This window comes from Prinia subflava, chromosome 3, assembly GCF_021018805.1.
Source record: "Prinia subflava isolate CZ2003 ecotype Zambia chromosome 3, Cam_Psub_1.2, whole genome shotgun sequence".
Classification (NCBI taxonomy): domain Eukaryota; kingdom Metazoa; phylum Chordata; class Aves; order Passeriformes; family Cisticolidae; genus Prinia; species Prinia subflava.
This window is the reverse complement of record NC_086249.1, coordinates 24,039,233-24,063,142: the sequence shown is the minus strand read 5'-3', so window position 1 is coordinate 24,063,142 and position 23,910 is coordinate 24,039,233. Positions and strand designations below refer to the sequence as shown.

At 42.8% G+C, this 23,910-nt stretch overlaps 2 protein-coding genes across 8 annotated transcripts in view; one reads left to right on the top strand and one right to left on the bottom strand.

Moving 5' to 3' along the window:
• The window catches only part of SYTL2 (synaptotagmin like 2), a 53,411-nt gene extending 37,973 nt beyond the window's left edge, over positions 1-15,438 (bottom strand). The window contains exons 1-3 of one of the 5 annotated variants that reach the window (XM_063394404.1): positions 15,272-15,438; positions 14,135-14,295; positions 1,687-2,108 (exon numbers count right to left, since the gene is read on the bottom strand). In XM_063394404.1, the coding sequence (XP_063250474.1) occupies positions 1,687-1,787 (101 nt within the window). In that variant the 5' untranslated portion in view covers positions 1,788-2,108; positions 14,135-14,295; positions 15,272-15,438. The remainder of the gene's footprint in view (positions 1-1,686; positions 2,109-14,134; positions 14,296-15,271) is intronic. The other 4 variants (XM_063394403.1, XM_063394405.1, XM_063394406.1 and 1 more) reach the window with 4 other exon arrangements.
• A 4,151-nt stretch (positions 15,439-19,589) lies between these two features.
• The window catches only part of CCDC83 (coiled-coil domain containing 83), a 30,958-nt gene continuing 26,637 nt past the window's right edge, over positions 19,590-23,910 (top strand). For 2 of the 3 annotated variants that reach the window (XR_010079972.1, XM_063394401.1), the window contains exons 1-2: positions 19,969-20,702; positions 22,831-22,954. Coding sequence is in view for 2 of the 3 variants with exons in the window: in XM_063394401.1 (XP_063250471.1) it covers positions 22,869-22,954 (86 nt within the window). In the remaining variant the exon portion in view is untranslated. Of the gene's footprint in view, positions 19,687-19,968; positions 20,703-22,830; positions 22,955-23,910 lie in introns of those variants that run through there. The other variant, XM_063394402.1, reaches the window with a different exon arrangement.

Below are 23,910 nucleotides of genomic sequence, written 5' to 3'. Positions count from 1 at the left end.
TAAAGCTACAGGGACAAAAATACTTGCTGACAGTCCTTTCAGACCACTACTGAGAGTGGCTTTTTTGAATTTCTGTTCCAAGAAGGATTCCTTTCCCTAGATGTTGTTTTCAAACTCTCATCTACAATTACTTACCCTGAATGCTTTCAGACCTGGCACTGATGTAACATTCCAAGACTAAAACCAGTGATTTTTTACCTTCAGTAAATAAAATGCCTATTCTGTTACAGAAAAGTCAGTTTACTGCTTTTTGAAGCAGAAGACCTGAAAATATTTCTTTAGGCTGCATGAAGATGGGGGCAGGAACTTGGAACAGTGCCTGTAATGATTTTACCTTCAGCAAAGCAAATGCTTTGAGAGGAAAAGTCTATTTGACAAGGAGAAGCTACTGGTCTACACTTTTTTGCTCTGAAAAGATGCAAGGAGAATAACTCAACAAAATACTGTCCACATGCTGATCAAAGAACCTCAGGGCTGCACAAGCATACTCAGCAAAAGGAATGCTGCTCTTAGGGCAAGAGTCAGGCTGCCTTTTCCTTTGCAGGATATAGGATACACCAACAACATTTATAAAAAAAAAAAAAAAATCTTTCTCAGTAGCAAAGAAGAATCAGAGACACATCATGGCTGGAATAATTTCAAAACATTTAAATTGTAAATACATTACTTCATGAGTAACACAACGAGAAGGAACCTTAGAGAAGATTACCAAATCAGTGAGAGAAAATCCTGCCTTCACTGAGGCCTGTAAAAATATGTTTTTTAAGAAACTGGTGAACCTGAAACCACTACACTGTTATTGCACTTGGAGTTTTCAGCACCTCAGGCTCCATTTGTCATTATTTTGTCCACATATTATTTTGTGTACCTTCTAATGGATAATTTCCTTCACACTGGGAAAAAAAAAAACTCCAATGCCTACCAAAATCCTCACACTTGGGCAGGCAGCCATCTCTATTAGCTGGAGCAACTATTTGACTGCTACTTACACCTGTGTAGATAGAGAGCTTTCTCAGAGCCATCTGGGAAACACCACTTTCCATGCATGCATTTCCAGTCACGGCAGTTACGTTAATAGTAGCTCCAGTAAAACCTCCCAGCACATAAAACACTCCAGAACAGCAACACACTGCTCCATCTCTGACACCACAAAGAAGTTAAGGAGCAATTTTCTGCTTTATCCATGGATTTCAAGGACTTTTCCTGGCAGTGGGTCATAGTGCTGGACTGCAGCTCCACATATTTTAGGTACAACTTCAGCATTCAGACATATTTGCTGACTGCAACTATATTTTGGTTTGTTGGGGGTGCTTGCACTCCTTTTGAGGAGCCTCTCACTTGCTATTTGTTAGTTCAGTCTGCAGTGGTTTTGACACTTGCAAACTGAATCCTCTTCAGAGGAAAGCAAGGCAGACGTGTATCCAGGCAGATGAGTACAGGGTGCTCTTGGCTCCTTAGGGAATTTCAAAGGTCTAAAACAATTTTGGCCAGTAATGAATCATTTGTGTGGTAGATGTACTTCATCCAGAGACTGTGGTAAATCTAGTCCAGAGTAAAGAATCTCCAAACCACATATACTGAGGATTATGGGGCCCCCAGCAACAACTGTTTTAATCTGTTCCTGAGTAACACAGTACAGGAACAGTGTAGGTACTCCCAGGGCAAGCAGGGTGCTAGATCCCTTACCTGACTCTCTCTTCTTCAGTTCTTTTAAGCTCTGCATCCCGTTGCAGCACCTTCATTATTGCCTCTTGTTCCTCCTCCGTTAGGAAGCTCAGGTCAATCATCTTGTTCTGTGTGTAGGGCTGGGAAAGTGTCTGGGAAGATCTTGGATCCTGCTGAGGACAGTCTTGTAGCCTGCTTTAAAGCTCTAGAAGTCTTTCTCAGCAGGCACTGACAAACCTGGACCAGGTTACAGTCAGTGGTTTAAAGAGTCACAAAGGTTGCTTTCTCGCATGTTTCCCTAGATGAGAGACTTCTGGGAAAGGGTTTCATTCCTGCTTGCCATCACAACAATGTCTTCTCAGTTTGACCTCTCAGCTCTGTTCCCTGGAGTAGCAGCTCATTGACCCAGCATATCCAGTGTTTGAGAACAAACAAAACATTCCCTAGAAAAGAGACAAGGAAGAACAAGTTGCAATATCAGGGATCAGGGAAGTAGATTATGTATGCATTTTTAATTAAAAGAAACAAGTTTTTCAGTGTGATTAAATGACTTTATGAAGTTCAAATGGTCACTTCAAGTCAAACCTGTTTTACAGGCCTCTTGAACAAGGTGGCCATAAAAATGTATTCCTCTCCAATATGACAACTCACACCCTAAAACATAGGAATGAGTGTCATAGAACTGGTACACTTGTATTATAGAAGTGTATTTGAAATCACCCTTACAGTTAGCAGAACAATTTGAAGGAAAGGGGAGACAACCACCCCCTCCGAAATAAGTAAAGAGCACTTATCACTATGATTTAAAGGAAAAGGAAGAAAAACTGTAGGCAAACAACTGTCCTACAGCCCTTATGGAATAAATGTATAACATAATCATATTGAGTATATGTAATTACAGGTCATGTGGTAACATGAACCCTACTGCTTTATACAAGCCAAACTGCATTTACAAGTAGTAATTTGAAATACTGTTTTGTCTCTGTTTTATAAGCCATAGTCTCAGAGGACAATCCACTTAGAGATAATTCCAACTGTCAAAGACAAAAACATCTTCAAAAAAACCCCTTAAAGGAACAGAGAGAGTGGTATGGGGAGGAGTTAGTTTAGTGTCTGCAGTAGGGTACCTTAGAGCCTCAGGATTACAAAGATGTGGATGTCAAAGCCTGAGAAAAAATAAATAGCTCGAATTTAATGCTCAGAACCAAATCTGGTGAGAGACAGGCAGCTCCATCACAGCCCTTCAGGGTTGTGGGTGTCTTCCTCTGGCCCCTGCAGGCTGACACTGATGTGGCTGACAGGATGCTGACCCCATATCGATCTACAGAGCAGTACAATTGTGCACCGAGTCCCTGCGTTTGCTCCCCTGGCCACAGGAGTGCAAGCAGGCATTAAAACAAGATATTGACACGGGCAGGACTCAAGGGAAACTTCATTCTGAAAACAACAGCATTTCTTTTAGATTGGGTAGGGAGCTGTAGCCACATCACTGATGTGATATCCCCTCAACAACTCCAATGCCCAACCACCTTCTGGGTGTTTCTGTTTTGCTGCCATATTTTTCTCTGTGATTCTCATTGTGACTTTGTTGCATGAGGTTTATACAACAGCATGTCAAACAACGTGCCATCTGTAACTTCATTTGCATTAAGAAAACTATGGGTTTATAATTAGGCAAAAGTGAAAAGGGCTTACTTATAGGACTACCAACAAATCTAACAATGCTAAATTTGTTGAGGATCTACAACAAATAGGAACAGGTATGGGTATGGTTTCAACTGTCATGTGGAAACTTTCTACCCTATCTGACACAGCAAGCAGCATCTGCACTGCTAGTGCAAAGCCCTGGATTCTGGCTGAATGGCAAGTGCCCAGCCAACAGGCACAGAAGCTCATGTGCAAACCCTGGACAACTGTGAACTGGAATAATCAAAGATTTTGCTTTGTTTCTTGCCCAGGTTCAGTCAAGTCTACAAGAAAGCTGTTGCATGGAATAGTATCTTACCACAACTTTGGTCTTTTTTGTTTAAAGAAGACTGAGGGAAGATCTGTTACTTCTCTTATTATATGAATTTAAAATTCTAAAGGAACTAGTTGGACAGCACTTACAAATGATTTCACTGATGTCTCTCAGCACTCAAATCAATAAAATTAGTGGAAACAGAGCTTCAGTCCTCCCCATGTGAACAACAGTTTGCAAGGGCACAGCCAAACAGGCTGTGAGAGCTCACAGCAAGCAGCACTGCTACTAAACTTCCCAGATACCATCATTCTGTAGAGCAGTTTTTTCAGCTAGGGTTGCACCCCCACTTTGTTTTCAACCAGAGGTGAGATACCAAGATACCACCCACCCTGGCAGGCTCCTCGCCCATGATTCCACAGTTCTTCATAAACAAGAAAACCTCTTTCTGTGTGTGTGGTGCATGGCCAGTCTCACGAGATTGTCTGATACAAGTTACTGCAAGGCTGGCTTTCTGCAAAAGATTATCAGCACTGATTCCAAACACAGATGGTAAAAGCTGCTAGCTTAAGAGTATAGAATCTGTTATAAAACTTAAAATTAATTTAAAAATGAAAAGTGAAAAAAAAAAAAAAATCAATGTCTTCCCCCTGTTCAGTTCACACTCTAACACCACTCCAGCCTCAATTATTTAGATTTCTTTTGACATTTTCTTCCTTTTTAAAAACTCCTATACATGTGAGGAAGAACTGAGATGCTTGAAGTTTGTTTGGTGCCACTGCACATTTTATGGCAAGAGTGTTTTTTGTCAGGAAAGTTTTCAGATCTAAGTTTCAAGACTGAAAGATCCTTATCAAACTGATTAAATCATGGAAATTGATACCACACTGACTGACTTCTGAAGTAGGGTTCTCATGTGCTAACATTTGTGAATCATGGCATATTTGGCATTATTTTTTCTTAAACATTAAATTCAGTTAAAACCACACAAAAAATCCTCCCCTTAATGAAAGACTCCAAGTAATAAACAGGAATCTGAAATTATGTTTTAACCAATTCATGCATGAAAGCTTCTATGTTTTGGCAATAAAAGAAACAGAAAGGCAACTTAAAATAGTTTTGCCCACACAGACTCTTAAGGTGCTCTTGGTTTCCAAGTGGTTTAGGCCAGGCACTCATCCAAAAATTTCATCTTCTAAAATTTCTCAGAAACTCTCAGGCAGCTGTACACCTCAATTGTTTTAAGTCAGAATTCACATTTTTCTAGAACAGGAACCACAAAAGAAAGATAACTTTGACTACGAATTCATTAACTGTACAGAGAGCTGTGCTTACCCCCCCACACTGCTTTCCCCCAAATACAAAAGGGGAATGTTAATTTGAATACTTTATGCTGAACACTATGGGATATCACATTAAGAGGTACTACAATAATAGTTTATGTTTCCAAGTTTTTGCTCAGTGTATACCTATGGGATGCAATGAGGGAGGCAAGGAAAAAGCTGGAGTACTTGGCCATGGCTGACACTGAATTTACCAACAGAGTCAGAAAACAAACAGCAAAACCCCAGAGTCAGCTGTTCCATTCAAACCAACAAGATCTCCTTTTGCATGCAGAGACCTCATAATGTCTGTCCTAAATTTACATTGCAAAACTACTTTTCAAGAGCTCCTTGCAGAGTAGGCCTAAGCTGCTAAAGCTTTGATCTGGAGAATCCGTCTTGCAGCCAATGCCTTCTAACAGGAGGAAGAAGGTGACAGCCAATTCTCCACTTCTGTCTACTTCACACAGCTTCTTGTGCCAGCTCCTTCAGCTGAACAACTACCCTGCAGGCCTGGCTGATCAGCAGCTGCTATCTGCACACACCTTCATCCCAGAAAGCATTCACTTGCAAATAACCTACTGGCTATTAAAAATAGGAGGGCTTGGATTTATGTGCTTGAAAGATATTTTTCTAACTATATTTCTCCACTGCTTAGAACATACTGGCACTAGCAACTAGGATGAGTTGGAAGTCCACACACAAGGCAAACAGCAAGCTGAGGAAGACAGATAAATGCAATTGTGCACTACAACAATTTGCATGTGCAGAGGCATTCATTCTCAAAAGTAACTAAGTTTGGCCTACACCCACGCTCAGGAAATAATAAACTTTGATTTTGAAGCAGAGAAGCCAAGAAGAATAGCAAGAGCAATAAAAGCCTTGGAGAACTGGCCCCTATGGCCCTGGGAAGTGACATTAGGCAGTAAGGGTACCTCTGGCTGCGAGTCCCACAAACAATCAGTCTCCTGAATAAATTTCGTTCTCCGGTGATATTTAGCAGTACAGTTACAGGTAACTTAGCACCAGCCTAGGCTTAGAGATCATTTTTCTGCAAATACATGAGGCAAATCCCATGAAGGCAGAACAGCTAATTAAGCTAAACACCAGTGTTGGCACAAGAACAAATGGTCATGAACATATTTGCTCAGAAGATCAGAGGATTATGGATTTCAGTTTGAGCAGTGGAGAAAGAAAAGCTATTAACTTTGAAGAGGGACTTAAGTCACAAATCACAGGAGTTTTAAAAACTGTTGACTGCAATGATCAGGACAAGAATTAAAAACAAGCACAAGAAGGCCTGTTGTAATTTTTATTCCTGAAGGAGAAGAAAGGAAAAGATCACCAGTAAGATATGCATATCAGTAAGACATGCCTATCTGCAGCCAATCCAGCTGCTCTTACAAGAGGTGCTATCAGAATATTTTCAAAATTGTAATAGCAGAGTATACACACGATATCATATTTCCAACAGTCCCAGAGATTAATTTAGAGAAGAGCATTTGCTTACATGAATGCTTAGTCAGTGGGAGGTAGGGAAGTTCTTATCTAGCTAGTTGTGAAGAGTATCAGTAGAACAAGGACTTTTGCAGAAGCAAGGCATATCTATTTTAAAAGCAGTTTTGGTGTTGCCTTATTAATACAGCAATGCTTCATTTTATTGCAATACTAAGCCTATTTGTTCTCCTGTGCAGTATTCCTTACAACATGGTTAAGGTAAAGAATAGGACCAGGTAACTGCTCCAAACAGCCATAAAGGGGAAAATATTAAAAGTTACACAGAAGCTTTGCTCATACCTTACCCTTGCTCTATACTGTCAAAATAATCCTTGCTGTTTTAACCTGTAAAATAGTTCCAGTCTCAAGATACTTTCACTGACAGCCTTATATAATGATGCTCAACCAGCTGAAAGAGGAAGAAGTTCAGCTGGAGTAACACAAGCACTTCAGAAAAATCCTCATTTTCTCCCGGAACATCTGATTTGTTGGTCCACATGACTCTGCCTGTGGTTTAATTTTATTCTTATTTGGTAAGACATTAAGACCTTCATCACTTTGAAGACTATAAAGGCAATTTACTCTGAAGAAGAGTTAATAACAAAGAGGATAAGAGTTAACAACTTAATATTGGAACAGAAAAGAATAATTTGCTTTGGTTGTGGCGTAATCCCGCTAATCACATATGGCAGCTTGCCATTTCTTTCACAGGGCTTGGATACTGGCAGCACTGCCTAGGAATGTCAATCTCTGTACCTGTTATGGTGTAAAACCATTAGGCCAGAGGTATTAACAGGATGTGGTCTCTGGAGAAAGAGGCTCATAAATTAAAGAGACACCTCAGGAAAACACACCTCAACATCTCTCCTCCCTGTGACCACTGTCAGACTAACTGTATGCCATGCCATTTATTTCACATTGCAATAAGTATAAATCTACTAAAAAATACAATTTGAAGGATCTTCAAAATTACAGAAATTCCACCAAGTTATTGATACTAAGATCAGCATATTTTCAAATCTAGTTATATTTCCTTGCACACTGTACCATTTGTACTTGGCTGTGGTTTAATCCCAGTAGGCACATTGCTTGAATTAGTAACAGTTCGTTTGAAAGAACTTCATTCTTCCAGCTAATTCTTTTCACCAAGAATTACAAAACAAAGAATATCTTCTCAGCATAATGGACTTGAAATACAATAATGAAGGTGACTCAGTCCTGTAGATCTCTGAAGGCAGAGCACTGTCAGTGGTGTAACAATTATTCTCATCTCCATTTAGACAGCAGAAGTGTGAGGCTCACAGGACTCAAGCTCCCATTGCTGCTTCCTCATTCTTCATGTCAAAATTGGCATTAAACTCAGACAGGGTCCAGCCTGAGGGGCTGTTTTTATATCTTGTTTGAAAATAGATTTAAGCAGAATACTAAAACCTTTAGAGAGTACTAAAACCATTAGAGAGATCCAAAGCAAACCAATTACTTGGTGGGAAGCATCTCCTGATCCTATATATCTGATCCATTTCTGTATTAAATGCTAACTATTTCTAAATGTTTTCCCAACATAAATACAAGACAGATTCAAATTCTAGCAGGGAAGTTCCACAAGGAACAGCCAAAACATTGCACCACCTCTCCCTCCCAAAAAAGATCCCAGCAACAAGCAACCCTGAAACTTATAATGCAAATAACTGATTAATTTCTTAAGAAGGTTTTGTTACGAAGCCATGACCTTCCTTTCATTTTGCAGGAAAGAAGTGCTTGCCCTGCTCTTCTGGAGACTTGCCATCTTAAACATACGGATTCAGCATGGAAGATAACAATGAGAATGGGACAACAGGACCTCCATTCCCTTCTCACAAACTTGTATTGCAGAATGGAAAACACACCTGCTATTTCTCCCTTTTACTGTCCCACAGAGGACATTCATCTATAACCAGAAGCTGCCAAACCCCTTTCCTTTTCTTCCATTGCCTCATTCTTAAAAAAAAAAAAAAAAAGAAAAAATGTATTCTAGTCTGGGATTTAGTATTACCCGGATTAGGCTAATGAACATTGCACTGATGCAAGTCAAATAAAAACATCTATAACGTACTAGGAATTTCTTAAAAAAAAAAAGTTATCAAAAATACTTAAGTTGAGGCCTTGACAAGTTTGGATACTGGAGACTTTAGGGGAACTACCTGACCTCTACCCTCTTTCCTTGCTCTCCTACATTTTAGCTAGGATTCTGCTTTATTGTAGGAATTGTGACATCAAAGAATGGAAGTGTGCAAAACATTGTGACTAATTAACAAGTGTTTCCTATCAGTGACTACTGGGAAGTGACACACTTCCTGCACTTTGTTAAGATATTCTTTCTTATGTGAAAACGAACTGAGCTGCAGTTTACAGTCACTGGGTAGTTCTGACTCTTTGCTAGGGTAGACAAGCCAACAAAAGGGCTTATTAAGGGGCTAGCAGCACAGATGAGAAGAAATCTATGTTAAAAAGAGCAGATGAGGATTTGCATTCAAATACTTAGAGTAATGCTAAATTGAGCTGACAGTAAGATAGTTTGTAGAGCAGTTCCAGTCCTGAACACCAACTGGTTCTGAAGAAATTTTTCAAAGTTTTATTTCAAAGTCCATGGACATGACTTCTCAGATTATTATCTCATTATGGAAATCCATGAGTCAGCATCTGTTGCATCCCTGTGACTTTGAGAGTCCTGCTCTTACTCCTCATTTGAGTTGAAGGTGAGCTAGTTGAGCAAGGACAGCCACCACCACTGGCAGACTGATTTTCCTCCATTGCTTTTGTAAAACTGGGAAGCTGTGGGTTAACAGGTTGCCCCTTCCATGTATCACTTGGATCTTCTCTAAAGCACTGGCAGCAGCCAACTGCTCAGGTCACAGTTAGCAGCACGTTGCCTTTGCAGGAGGGTGCACAGTCCAGCTTGGTAGTACATATTAAGCATAAAATGCCTAGTCAAGACAGCATTTTACATCATCTTTACATTCCCTGACAGAGGCTACCGATCTCAACTTCCCCAGAGCACCTCTGCCTGCAGCCCAACAGAAATTTGGGATCACACAGAACAGTGCAAAAGGCACTCCATCACTCTCAGACAATTAACTGCATAAGTACCTGTGGGAATCAAAAGAATCTGTAACTCACCTGAACCACTCTAATTTGTCACTGCAACCTCCCTGCTTTTTAGCGACCAGCCTTGTTCTTGTAACTACAGCTCTACTTAATTGATTACTACTGTGGACAAAGAGCTAACAAACAGAACAGGCCCATTGTCTGCCCTTTCTCACAGGATGACTGACTAACCACTCACCTTAGGCACTCACTCGTGCAAGTTTTGAAGATTAAAATTACCTACCCAGTAAATGACGTACTCTCAAGGATCCTAAGCAAGTTTGCGTCAATCAATTAGGTCCTTGCTACCATATCTAAAGCACACACCTACGTGAAAACAGCCTCACACAATTCCCAGCACAAATCAGGTGCTAGAGGAAAGAAAGTATCCTTAAGGAGTCCTGCAGTCACAGAAACAATAAGTAAGCCAAAGAACGAGTTGCAAAAAAAAGCACTATGTTAAAATTCCCACAAAAGTTATAAACCAAAATGGTTAAAAAAGCTAGCGTTCAAAATGGTTAAAAAAGATAGCATGCAGTTTTGCACATAGACCAGTCAGAATCAGGTCTCAGCCACCAAAATTAACTTCAACTTTGCAATGAAGTTTTTATTTCAGGGTTATTGGATTTTTGTTTACTCGTTTTGTTGTTGTTATCTCTTTTTTTAATAGATACATTTAAGAAAGCTCACAATAGCTCCCTATTGAGAGGAAAATAACTTGTCCTCCCAAGCATAATGTTTTAACAAATAGCTCCATAACACGAAAATTTTGTCTGCTATTGGAGTCATTCTGGCTAAGTTGAAACCAGTCAGCAGCAAGTTAGTCCTCCTTAATTCTGATCTTAAATTGCAAGAATAACAGGAAGTCTATCAGCTATAAAAATATCACTCATGAGATTGTTTGCACTGCTGGGCTGGGCTGTATCATGCAAAATGATCTTCTCCCTGACTGGTACCAGTTTCCCTGAACACTTATGGCCAGATGCGAGCAGAGAACTCTGACACTGGAAAACGAGGTGTGCAGTGGTGCAAGGAAGACAAAAGGCCATGGCAAGAGCTAAACCAAGCTGCTACACATGGCAAGCATGAAGCTGGGAACAGATTCTGGAGCAGCCTTCAGTAGCAGTGGATGAGGTGAGGTGTCCATTCACACTGCGTGGAAAGGATTTTCCCTACAAACGCTGCTGAATAGCACAGGAATAGGAAAGAAGGAGCAAAAGGCTTTGACAGGAATTGTTTCTCATACACAGGCAGCTAAATCAGGAGTTGAGAATTTGTGAGGCTGGGCTTTGGAGTATCAGTCCTGCCCCTGAACAGGTATTTAGTCTTGCAGGAGTGGCTCATTCTTTAAGAGCATAGCTATGCAAGGTGTTAGCTCACTTGCCCAATAGCTACAGCTACATACCCAGGAAGCAGCCAAATCCAGAGCCTCCGTGACCACTTAACCCAAGAAGATTCAAATGCAAACCCCTTGTTCATCAAAATAATGTTAATCTCTGAAGGGTTTCCTTGGTTCTCTCTTGACCCTTCCTAAGCCTGAATGACCAAGAATTAAATCTCACAGAATCATTATTAAAGTGATGTCACAACCCTGCAGGCAGAAAGGAAGACAGGTACACTTTCTCTCAGTCAGGCCACTGTTTAAAAAAAAAAAAAAAAAATTCAAGGTCTCTCCTAACTTCCCTCTTCATCCAGACAGACCTGCAGTCCTGGATATAGAGCAGTCCAGTTCTAACACAGCAGAGGAAACAGGACAGTAACCTGAGGGTGTTCATTTTTAATCCAAGTCTCTTAAGCTCCAGAGAAGTAATGTAATCACTATGAAGCAAGGTAAAATTAATGACATTTACACTAACATATGTTATCCCAGGATTAAAAACAAGTTATGGGGGTAGGACCAGAATAAAAGGTTAAGAGCTTGCTACTTCTGCTTGTTTGACAGATTTCTGCCAAGGACTCAGATACACACCTTTTGCTTACCATGCCTCAAGTGCAATTACAGAGGGTTTTTGGACCTCACCCTTAATTTTTCATAACAGATGCTCTATTTTTTAAATGCTATTTTTAAATCACATTAGCCATTTAAATGCATTAGAGAAGAAAAGCATGGTGGGAGATCTTAACATTTACAAGCTAATGGTGCAGAAACCATTTCTAACCCAGGGGCTCTCGAATACACTGATGTAGCTGTGGAGCTCTAGGTACATGGGTGAGATCACATCCTCTGACTCTAGTCCATCCAGCCTATACAGAGTTAAATCTCTGTCCTTTTATCAGTCAGCCAGAATCAGACACTGGGCAGGAAATCTCATACAGATTATACCAATATTGTTTGATGTTTTTATAGAACAAAAACATTTTGAATCTAGGATATTGTTCTGCTAATTACACCACAGGTGAGTGTCCCCTTTCTTCTTACCTTTATTTTTATTTATACTCAGATAAATTTAGAGAGATGAAATGCAAGCTTTCCCTGACCGGGATAGAGAAATAGAGAAAATTACTTTTAGAAGATTTATACTGCAGAGAAAAAGGAACATACAAAGATGTAAGGTAAAAAAAATGGGATCACAGCATGGTTTGGGTTAGAAGAGACCTTAAAGACCACCTAGATCCAACCCCCTGCCATGGACAGGGACACCTTCCACTAGTCCAGGTTACTCAGAGCCACATCCAGCCTGGCCTAGAACACTTTCAGGGATGGGAAGACCCTAGCCTCTCTGGGCAACAAATAGTTAAGTTGCTCATTAATTCGATGTCTAGGCACAGGATATTGAGTGGGTTTCAGGTCAAAAATAGTCTGGCATTATCATCCAGAAACAGAGCTATAAAATGAAGAAGGGGAAGAAGCATTCTTTTCCTCCTCCTCACATGTACATGTCTTCCCTTTGCCCCTCTTGATGTAATAAGCAGAGTCAAATTACATATAGCAAGGAAGCCTTGTAACATGAAGTAAGAATCTAGCTCAGCCAGCTGCTGTACCCTGATGAATTGGAATGACTCCCTACCTCAAGAATGAATCATGAACAAGTCTGCTGAAATCAGCTGTCACTCTCAAGCCCAAATAAGTTAAAAAAACTGGAGACTGCTGATACAGCAAATGTAAGATCACTGGTTCGACATACCCATTTTGGCACAAGTGTTTTGGAATTGGAAGATCAAACTATGAAGCCTTCTTAAACTGACTTCTGATCAACCTAAATCAGCTGCCTTTAAATGCAACAGTGATGGACTTCAAGCACCAGAAGGGTAGCTACTACTTTCAGCAGTCATCCATTCGTCAGCCATCCCAGGTGAAAAGCACCTCCCGTGCAGAGAAAAAAAATTCTTCACTGTGGTTTAAAACAAGTCACTCTTGAAACAAAGAGTGCCTTCCAAAGGATAGGAGCATCACTTTTAATTAAAGAAAAAAGAAAATTAAACATTTTGTCCTACTGAAAGACTACAAATTACCTTTATATTTCCTTTTAAATAATGTTTTCTTATTAATTTTTGATTAAAGTCTGTTTCAGCCCTTTCTGTCATGAGCACAGGAAACAATACAGAGTAGAAAATAAGTCATTTCTTTAACTTCATCCAGCAGCTTTCCTGGTTAAGCCTTTTTTCCAGATGCAACTATCAAAGATTTTCTCCATATACTAAACTGAAGCAGTATTTCCACTTGGGAATCCAGCAAGCATCTCCTGCAGAATAATAGGAGTTTACTCCAGAGAATACCTGCACATGGTCTCTATCCAGTAGAAACAGAGCACTCCTGGAGTGCTATCCAGTGTTCTAAAGCACTGGCTCTTAAGGGAAAGGAGAAATTCACTTTTCTGTCATCCATTTTTGGGGGCAAGGGAGCATGGTTTACTCTGGCTTTTGCCAGAATTGGGAAACAAGAACACGAAGACCTATTTCACTGATTTAAAAAGTCTAACAGTAAACTAGTAATACATTATTTTGGCATGCAAGAAACGCTGGAACGAAATTGGTTTAACAAGAGACAGGTCCAATGACAGTTTCAAGAAATTCAAAAACGTGCCTTACAAGTAAAGCAGAGAACAGCTACACACATAAGGTAGAAGCAGACTAAGATGCTCATTATTTCCTTGCCTTAGACATAGATATAAATACACTAAGGTATGGTAATGGGTAGCAGTGTATAAACAGTTTGTAACACAGCAGCAGTACTAGTAGTATTTGATAACTCAGTATACATGAATAACACAACTGCAAATGAACAGAGACTTGGAGTATACTTGCCCAAACAGGGCACAGGAAAGCATATGCAAATAGTAAAAATCTGCAAGATAGGAACAAAGAATGTAGAGTGGTCAGGAAAGATGTCAGATGAAACTAAAATAAGATTGCAGAACAAAGAGGAGATATGTCTGATGGAATCAGAATAATCCTGCAAAACAAAAAAGAAAGGTGCCTAGCAACAGTACAGTAAGCTGATTCCCTCAAATAATATGAACTACATCATCTGAGATCACCCCCTTTTCTTCCAGGAGGAAGCAAGATGAACAATACATTAACAATTAGAAAAGAATGATAATTTATGAAAATCACAAAAAACTCTCACTTTGATTCTTAGCTTCTCTTTCCAAGGAGCTCTTTACTGTGACTCCCTCAAATGAAACAAACCATCAAGAAGCATAGTCATCAGTGCTAAATACAGGGCACCAGCTCCAGGGTATTGTATACTCCAGGTTTACTACCACTTATTTATGTGATTGTTCAGAACTGTTTGGGAAAGAGATAATAACGACTCACAGTAATTAAGAACAAATGACTAGAAAGATGCATTGTTGCTGTATACAAGTTTAATAAAGTGCTTTGATTCATTAGTCTTTTAAACAATCCATCACTGAGAGCTTCAATCTGTGTGTAAACACACAAATGTTTTGCTGCAACACTTTGATCAGTTCTTCTAGCTAATAAAATCAAGTTTCTTCTCACAACATCCTGTTAAGCATATGTTGTGAATGAGTGTGGGGAACCACCACATGTTCTAAGTCCCTTACCCTTACACTTCCTAAAAAAATTCAAAAATTCTTGTCACTTAACAATCTGTCCCCAGATTTAAGTGACCTTCATCCTAGCAATCACCTAAGCAGATTCTGCTGCTCACACAGGAAAGACACAACTGGCTGCATTAAACTTTAGGGCCAGGTCCAATCCTCCAAGTCTTTCCAGAGACAGGGTGGATGATTCGAATAATTCACTGTTTTGAGATTAAAAGTGTTTACGCACAGGTCATTACCATCTCTCAGCTGAGATGTAAGCACGTTATTTGAATAAAGAGAGCTCTGCCACTCGGGCAGACAGCAGGAGCTCTGTGCAGGGAGGCTCTGACAGTTACCCAGCTCTTACTCGGACAGAGGCAGCAGCAGCAGCGGGCATGTCCCGGCGCTGGGCGCGGGGCTCTCCGGAGCGCTCCTGGAGAAAGGCGCTGCCAGCGCCACTTCCCTGCGGCCTCGACAGCCGGGGCCGGGCCGGCGAGACACCTGTGACGGGCCCCGCCAGCCGGCCGCGCCAAACCCTGCGGAGCAGCCCGGCTGGCCAAGGCTGGCAGCCAGGGCTCCTCCGCGGCCAGCGGGCTCGCTCTCACGCTGGCCCAGCACTGCGGGCGCCGGTGGCGTCTGCGCCCCTTTCTGACTCCGAGTCACTCCATTAACAGGACCCCCCACCCCCAGAGTCTCCTCTAGGTCAGCCTCACCTCGCCTTCCGTCCCCTCCGCGGCTGCCCCTTCCTTCCTTCCCTCCGGCCAGAGACAGCGCCGGCTGCCCGGCTCCGGCCGCTGCCCCGCGCCTCCGCCCCGCTTGTCTGAGGGCAGGGAGGCGGCGGCGCGGGGCGAGGCCGAGCCCGTCCCGCCACCCCGGGCCAATGCCGGCGCCCGTCCCTCCGAGCGGGGCGGCGCCCCCCGCCCGCGCCCGCCCTCCCGCCCGTGTCACCTGCGGCGCCCCGGGTGTGCCCGGCAGGCCCAGGACCGGGTGGGGCGGTGGCAGTGCCCGCGGGCCGGGGGAGCTTCGGGCCGGCTGTCAGCGGGCACTGCTCTCAGAGAGCGGCTCCACTGCGGACACTGGCTGCTTCACACGAAGCCCACGCAGGGAGCGTCGGCTGGACTTGACGAGCTGCCTTGAGGGACAGTGATCAGTATTTCACTTCACCTGGCGATAGGCAACCCGAGAAGTGTGAACATACGCCCCTGTTTGAGTAAAGATACGGGCCGCGATAACACAGGTTTCAGTCATCTATTTGTTCAGGAAGCCGCTGTAAGTGCTTTTCTGTTTAATTAGTGGCACAGAATACACATGCCGCCATTCCACGGGGTGTTTCAGCAGGACCTTCCCCTCAGCAGCCTGGCACCACGGCGATTTCTGAAGCCTCTGCGAGCAGGGTGAAAGCACCGACCTTCGCCTGGGAGAGCTGGCGTGCTGGTCTTTTCCCCTTACGCACGTTCTGCTCACAGTGCTTGATCTAATTGATTTCATGCTGGTTTGGGGCAGCTGGAGGATTTCAGTTTCTGGCGTGCCCGGGAGCGGGGCCGCTGTGCCCTGAGGGCGGTCCTGCTGTCACCTGCGCACGTCTGCGGCCCGCAGCGCTGGCTCGGCTCTCGCTTGCAGCAGCTCTGCTTTAAATCACATCCGCACTGTGTTCCCAGCCTGAGTCCATTTACTCCCCAAATCCTATACCATCAGTCCTGGCGTCCTGATAACGATAAATTCTTATGTTTCACTTTGTTCTCAAACTTGGATGTGGTGAAACAATTTTTAGAGAAAAATCAGTGTTCGTAGCATTGGTGTAAAGTTTTGGTCAATTACTTGTCTTTTCAAAGTCATGCATTTGATACGCAGCTCTTCCTTTTTGATGACAAAATAAGGGACTAGAGCATACTTTTCATACACTATGCAGTAAAATTCTGGCTTAATAAGGCTTTAATAAGGCTTACATTCAGCTCACGAGGATCAGAGTGAATTGGAGGCCTTGTGAAAGATTAAAAGTCGCTTGCTCTCCTCAGTAATTTTCATTCAAAGACCTCTCATCTACATACCCTGTTTATTCATCCCAATGCAACATACTAAGCTGTATCTATTCAAACCCACACTAAAGTGCTGTTCAGTACAGCTCAAGAAACATCATTTAATTAGAAGTGATGCGAAGCCCTTTTGACACCCTTCATAGATGGAGCATCTTTTTCTCGTGTGTAAAACACCTCTTCTCCCTCTCACAGCAGTCCTGAAGAAAAAGGAAGGTATGAGTAGAACAAGTGTTTCAGGACCAGACACGCTCTATCAGCGGGCAGCTGTGGGTGCGCTTGACCCCTGCTGGATGGACTTGGAACTGAGGGGTCTGGTGTACCCACTGCCCGAAGCAATTCCCCCTCTAATCAAGAACTTTGGACCCGAGCTTAGGAAAAAGCAGCTCCTTGCTGCTAAACTGCAGAGGTCTCCAGCACTGAGAAGTGACTGCTGAGAAACTGTGAATGTGATGTGTTGTGTCTGTTAAAATATGTAGGTGAGCTCTCCTGCTTAAATTTTATTTAGTGGTGTGTTCTTCATGGATTCAGATGAAATCTGTGGGATTATGTGTGTCAGGACTGTCTCAGCTCACACCAGTTGCCAGTTGATATCTTCATAAAGAAGAAACTGAAAATACCTGAATGACCTTCAGAACATGGACTATGTGAAGGACCCTCAGACTCATTCCGCAGTAACTGCAGATGGAAAAAGTCTGCACCCAGTATCCAGCCTGTCCTCACAGCTACTCTGCAGCAGTGCAGTAGACTTGAATAAACTACACATTTCATGTAAGCACAGAATAGCTCTTTTTCAAGTGAATTGAGCCTGAACACTCTCAAGGTGGCAGCAAGAGAACAAAAATTAGTCATAGAAGGGTATACTCCACCCACCCTCCTCTTTGTGTTCCCCAGACACAGTCATAGGATTGTTAAGTTCTCAACACAATCAAACATAAAAGCTTGGTTTTAATTGCAGTGTAACAGAGAGTGTTATGGCATCTTCTGGAAAAAGACCCAAACCAACCAAGTCTGCAGATACCTTTGTATAGTAGTACTGCCATCAGGTTCAGAAAGTGGATCACCTTTCTTCCTTCATCCCCTCATTCAGCATCTCTCTCTCTCTAGTGATTTCCCAAAGTAAAATGGAAGTCATCCCATCTTATTCCAGTAAGGAAAAAATTAGCAAGTGCCTTGGTGTGGTTACAAAAGGACGGGTGTTAGTTGAAGAGACAACTAACTAACTAAGTTGTAGTAACTTCCAGAGAAGAAAATCAGGCTGATAATGCTTTTCTTCTTCCAGTTTCGTCCTGTTACTAAACTACCTTTGACACTGAGCTGCTCTCTGATGGACTAACACAAATCACGGCTTACTCTGATGTTGTTCATTTAATGGCTGTAGTGATATTTCCTAGGTGGCTTTGACCATATCATCTATTGCTTTTCATCCTTCATTTGATTCCTGGCCATCAAGGTAACTCTTTTGTTTCCTTTAAAATCTTCCACACAGTTACATTATGCCATAAAAAGTTCTCCACATGTACAAAGGAAGGCAGAGAAATAATGGTGAGTGGAGGAGCTGGAGCCCTGCCTGGCTGCTCCCAAGTCCACCACTGGAGCTCTCTGCCTATCAAAGGTCCATTTCTTCACACATGAAGGAGTGCAGAGTCTTTAAAAAGTAAGCCTTCAAAATATTTTAGAATTATTCAGAATTTATTTTAAAGCATTACAAGAAAAAGTATACCAGAAGTGCAAACTTTAAAAAGAAACAGTGTGGATCATTTATATTACTCTATATGGTGCTCTCTGTGGTAAAAAGACTGGCTTGATAATAATGATCATGAAAGGAATGGCTTCAAAGATCAAATATGCATGACTAGGGCCTGATCATTTTCCTTCTCTTTTACTCCCAAACAAAACAGATTTAAGTCCTGCTGCCAGTGACCAAGGCATCTTTAAATTACTCTCTTACGCAGCATGGCTAGAGATCTCTGCCTCTAGGACTAAAGGCATTTTGTCCTCACTTTAATGAATATGTCTTAATTAAGGAGACTGCTGTACTATGTCAAACAGGACTTGTCAAAGGAAAACACAAATTCCCACAGAGATGGCCAAAAATTATGAACAAAGTGAATGTTAATTAAGTAAATTAAGTAAATGTGAATGTTCATCATGGAGAAAAGGCAGCTATGGGGAGATCTCATTGTAGCCTTCCAGTCCTTAGAGGGGGCTTATAAAAAAGAGGGAGAATGACATTTTTTACACAGGCAGATAGTTACGGGACAAGGATGAATGGTTTCAAACTAAAAGAGAAGACCCGAGAGACGTCGTGGATGCCCCATCTCTAAAAGTTTTCAAGGCCAGGATGGGTGGGGCCCTGAGCAAACTGAACTAGTGATAACATCTCTGCCCACGGCAGGAGGTTAAAACCAGATGATCTTTAAGGCCCCTTCCAGCAAGCCTTTCTATGGTTCTGTTGCCCGAGAATGCGGACAAGAGCACTTTAGTGACTGATGATTTATTTCTGTTGTTGAGTATGGCTCCCAGAATTATGTGGCTCAGACACTGATATCCTATGAAGGAAGGAAATGACCAGGGCCTATCCAAAATCTATTGCAGTCCACTGGCCAGGAGCAGAGAAGCAGAAGTGGTTCAGGATCAGACTCCAGCCTTCCTTTCCACCTTCTCGAGCACTGTCCCCACCGCTGGGCATGGCCTTTTGCACTGATGTGGAGCAAAGGGCTCACAGGCCACAGAGTAGGGCTGTTGCTGCTGCAGTGCAGGAGGCAGCCAAGGCTCCATCACAGCGCCTCGCACTGAGGGAGCTGTTCCAGCTCTGCGGTGGTGGGTGCCCCAGCTCACGTTCGGTGCGGCTGTCCCAGCATGGAGCTGCGACACGCTCTCTTTCTTGAAGAGAGCTCCAACTCCAGGATTTCAGCCTGGCACCGCGTTTGGGCAAAACCCAGGCCGTCCCACAAGCCATTTTCCCCCGTACTTCTCGTTTCCCGGGGCAGAGGGCGCCGGCGGCCCCCATGGCTCCGGGCCCCGTCGCGATGGCGACGGCGGGCGGGGCGCGCGGCGGGGCCCGGGGCGGGCCGGGGCAGACGCAGCGCGCGGTGCGGGCCGGGCGCGGGCACCTGAGGGGGACGCGGCGGGGGCGGGGGCAGGGCCGGGGCAGCCGCCTCAGGGAACTCGCAGGGGTGGCGGGGAGGGCTGGCGGGGGGCTGAGGCAGGGCCGGGGCAGCCGCCTCAGGGAACTCCCCGGGGTGGCGGGGAGGGCTGGCGGGGGGCTGAGGCGCAGGGTGACAGCGCCAGCGCGATGTGGTCCCTGCGGGCAGCGAGGCGCTGGCCTCCGTGAGGGGTGGCCCAGCTTTGTCCACTGAAGTGTCTGGTGGTGAAGGGGGCTGGGGGGAGTAGCGTAAGGGACATGGGGGAAGTGTTAGCCAGGGACGGACTGAGGGCAGAGGGAATTGTTAGCCTGCTTTGGAGATTGGGAAGGGGTTACAGTGTGACCGCACGATGTAGCGTGACTGAGGTAATCGATTTTCTGTATTCTGCACCTGGGACGAGGCAGCCCCGGGTGTACGGACAGACTGGGGTGGACAGGATGGACAGCAGCCGGTGGAAAAGGACCGGGGCTCTGGGTCCATGGCAAGCTGAACGTGTGTCCGCAGTTCCCTGGCAGCCAGGAGCGCCCAGTGTGTTCTGGGGTGCACCAGGCACAGCATCACAGCGGGCAAGGGAGGGATTGCCCCCCTCTGCTCTGCACTGCACAGGGGTGGCACCACAGCAAAGGCATTGAGCTATTGGAGAGTGCCCGAAGGAGGGCCACAAGGATGGTGAAGGGTCCTGAGGGCAAGCCATATGAGAAGTGGCTGAGGGTGCTAGGTCTGTTCAGCCTGAGGAGACTGAGGGGAGCCCTCATTGCAGTCTGCAGCTTCCTCTTGAGGGGCTGGTACCAATCTCCTCTCTAGTAATCAGTGAGAGAACCCCAGGGGACAGCCTGAAGCTGAGTTCAAGGCGTGTTTGGACAATGCTGTCAGGCACATGGTGTGATTCTTGGAGTGTCCTGCATAGGGCCAGAAGTTGGACTCGATGATCCTGGCAGGTCCCTTCCAACTCAGTGTATTCTGTGAGTCTATAAATTTTGGGGACTGGAGGCTTCTGATAGTGCAGCTGCTCGGTATATGGGGGTAATTATGTGAGTGCAAGTGCTAGTTTGGATGGCATTAATGATAGTGATTGGGCTCATGAGAGTGGGGAGATGCAGTACAGGTGGTCTCTGTAAAGAGTGTCTGGGAATTCACTGTGGTTGGGTTGCAGTGTCAGGAAACTGCCTGCTCCTTCTAAGTTATTGTAGTTACTGCAATGTAGTTATTGCTGAGACTGTGCTGGTACTGGTAAAGGGGGACAGTCAAAAGCCTCAGAATTTTGTTTGGGAGAAGAAACAGATAAAGATCTTTTCTTCTGCAAATGTTCTCTTGTGGGTTTAAAATGTGCATTCAATCCTCAGTCCCCTTAAATATGTTCCTCTCTCTCTCATGTTTGTGTATTTTCTATGGTTTGCAAAATCCTTTATTGTAGTATATGTTTTTTCACCTTGTACAGCTTGAAGGCTTTCTTGTTCCTCTCTACTTGGGAAGAATTTCATAAATATATCACTGGAGCTCATCTGGGTTTATAGTTTAAAAAAAAAAAGGCCCTAAGCCTTTTCAAAATACTTCTGCTCAAAATTTTCTGGTTTGTATCCAGTTTTAAGCAGGGAATTTGATTATTCATTTAGTGAAAGGGACAGAAAAAAATTAAAGAAAATCGTAGGGAGTGCTCCAGTGATCTTCAGTTTCTGAGGAAAATCAGTAAAATGCTCAAGTGGAAATGGAATCAATAGCAGTCCAGTTAATCCTGCACTGAAAAAGTGTGATGGATTCTTTTTTACACTTAACAAGTGTATCCTACACTTGTGCATTTGGTTTAGAAATTTCAAAGGAGTCTGGGAGGAGCAAAGTACCTAACTTCCTGCCCCCGTGAGATTTTTTTCTTAATTCACTTGTTTGGGTTTCGTTTAAATCTCAGGTCTTACAACAGCCATGTCTTTAGGATTTTAGAAAGTTTCATGAAAAGATATTGTACTGAATTGGAAACTGCAAAGGTTGTATGTGAAATAGGATAGAAAGTTATTTTGTGGACAGAAAGCTGACACTGCCTTGCTTCAGGGTATGGTGAGTGTGGTGAGAAGGCACAGGACAGTGTGTGGATTACAGTGCATCTGTCAATAGTTGGTTTCACTTCATTCCCTCAATCTTACAGGCTGGTTTATGTCGCTTTTTACTTGGTTTTTTTTTCCTGTTTACGTGTGCACATTTTAACAGGAAAAAGTATCCAGGCTGCTGTATTTAGTCACAGAACAAGGTTTTATCAATTCCAGCTATTATTGTAAAATTCAGAATTTAAATTCAGAGAGGCAGATTAATAGGAAAACAGGTTATATACAATATTTCTACTCAGTCAGTAATAAAACATTCTGTATTATAGAAACTATTTTGGTTTGGACATTTGATTATGTGACTGCTAAAAATGAGGAATCTTCATAAGTGCCCTTTCTTGTGACATTTTTGATTTTGTATAATATATGCCACCAGTTCCATTGCAGAACTATTCATTGCCAGTTGAATTCTGAGGTTGGTTGCTGGGACAGCCTGCCCAGGGAATACTGCTGACATGCATAGCCCTTCAGAAAGTGCTTTTGTTCCAGCTCTGACAATGAAAACTGGTATCAGAGTTGTGGTGAAAGGGAGATATTCATGGTGCTAGGAGAACAGAAGGAGAGGGAAAGAAAGGCATGTGAACAAGTGGACTTGATAAAAAACGCCTGATAAAGAAACAAAGGATTGAAAAAGGAACAAATGCTGGTTTGATTTGCAAGAATGTGAAAGACAACCCGCAGCAAAGGATTCGATAAGTAACTGGTGAAAGAGACCACTGTATCTACTCAGGTACAGATTACATATATATATGTATATATAGACACATATGTATATGTATATACATATATATATATGGACATGGGCCTGAGTGCTACCCCTGGGCAGGATTATTGCTGTCAAAAACCCAACTTGTTTTGGGGTTTGTTTGTTTGTTTGTTTGGTTTGGGTTTTTTTTATTTCAGAACTGTTCCAAGCTTGTCACAAATGACAAACACCGTGAACGCACAATACTTTGTAAATCATTCACCTCTATGCTTTCTTTTCCTTCACTTCTAGCACAAGTATTAAAAAAAAAAAAAAAAAAAATTTAAAAAATGGAAGAGAGTAAGAAAAAGAAGAAACCAGAAGAGCAAGCTGAAGGGCCTGAATCAGATTTACCAGAAGCCTTACTAGAATATCAGTAGGTTGAATTATTTTAACTTTTCACTCGTTTAGAATATGTGAATGAAGCAGATAACAAAGACAACTGATACAATTTACAGCCTGAGCTGATTGTTTTGAGGTTTTGAGGCTATTTCAGAAAGATACACTTTTTAAACCGTAGCTGTAAGAAAGCAATTCAATGAAATTTTATGAAATTCAAGCAATTTTATGCCATTAGGCTATAACTTGGGAAGAAAAATTATTAAAACCAAAAAACCCTGACGTTTTTTCTGTTAGTAGCAAGCTTTTGATCAGCATATGCTGAAGTTGCAAGATCACATTTGACTGTATTTTTTAGGATTCCTTGGTGTTTGTGGAGGTTTGTTGTCTCTAGCCAGAATCTCAAGACCTACAGTTTGCTGTCTTCCTTGGTGCAGCTGAGAGCAGAGCACAAAGTGTTTTATTCTGAAAGTAAGAGATGGATAAATTAAAGGTCTCTTAAAATCAAGCAGAGAAAAATAAGAGCCAAGGGGGAAATATCTTAAGCAGTTACAAACCAGTCCATGTTACTTGATTTCTAGTCTCTTGAGTAAATGGTTAAAAGGAGAAAAAGTAAGCTTCATGACTTTTATGTAAGAGACAGAAACTGGAAAGGAAATACCTTGGGAACACCCAATATCTGGCAATTATCAGCGCTTAGGGAGCAAGGAGTAGTGCCTAGGTGTAGAAATGAAAAGTGGAGTAAACTGAAAATTATGCTCCTATAGTTGTAGTGACATCTCTATGAGTTCACAGGGTTTATGTGGGATTTTCTGTTTCATTTTACAGAGCACACAGTACCATTTTCCATAGTGAAATAGCCTAGATTTAGCTGAATCATATCAGAAACAAATACCATCTGAAAGGTCCTAAACTAACCATTTTGTGAAGGAATATGGGAACTGTATTACTGGGCTGAGGAAAAAAACCTATACCACTTTCTGATAAAATTAT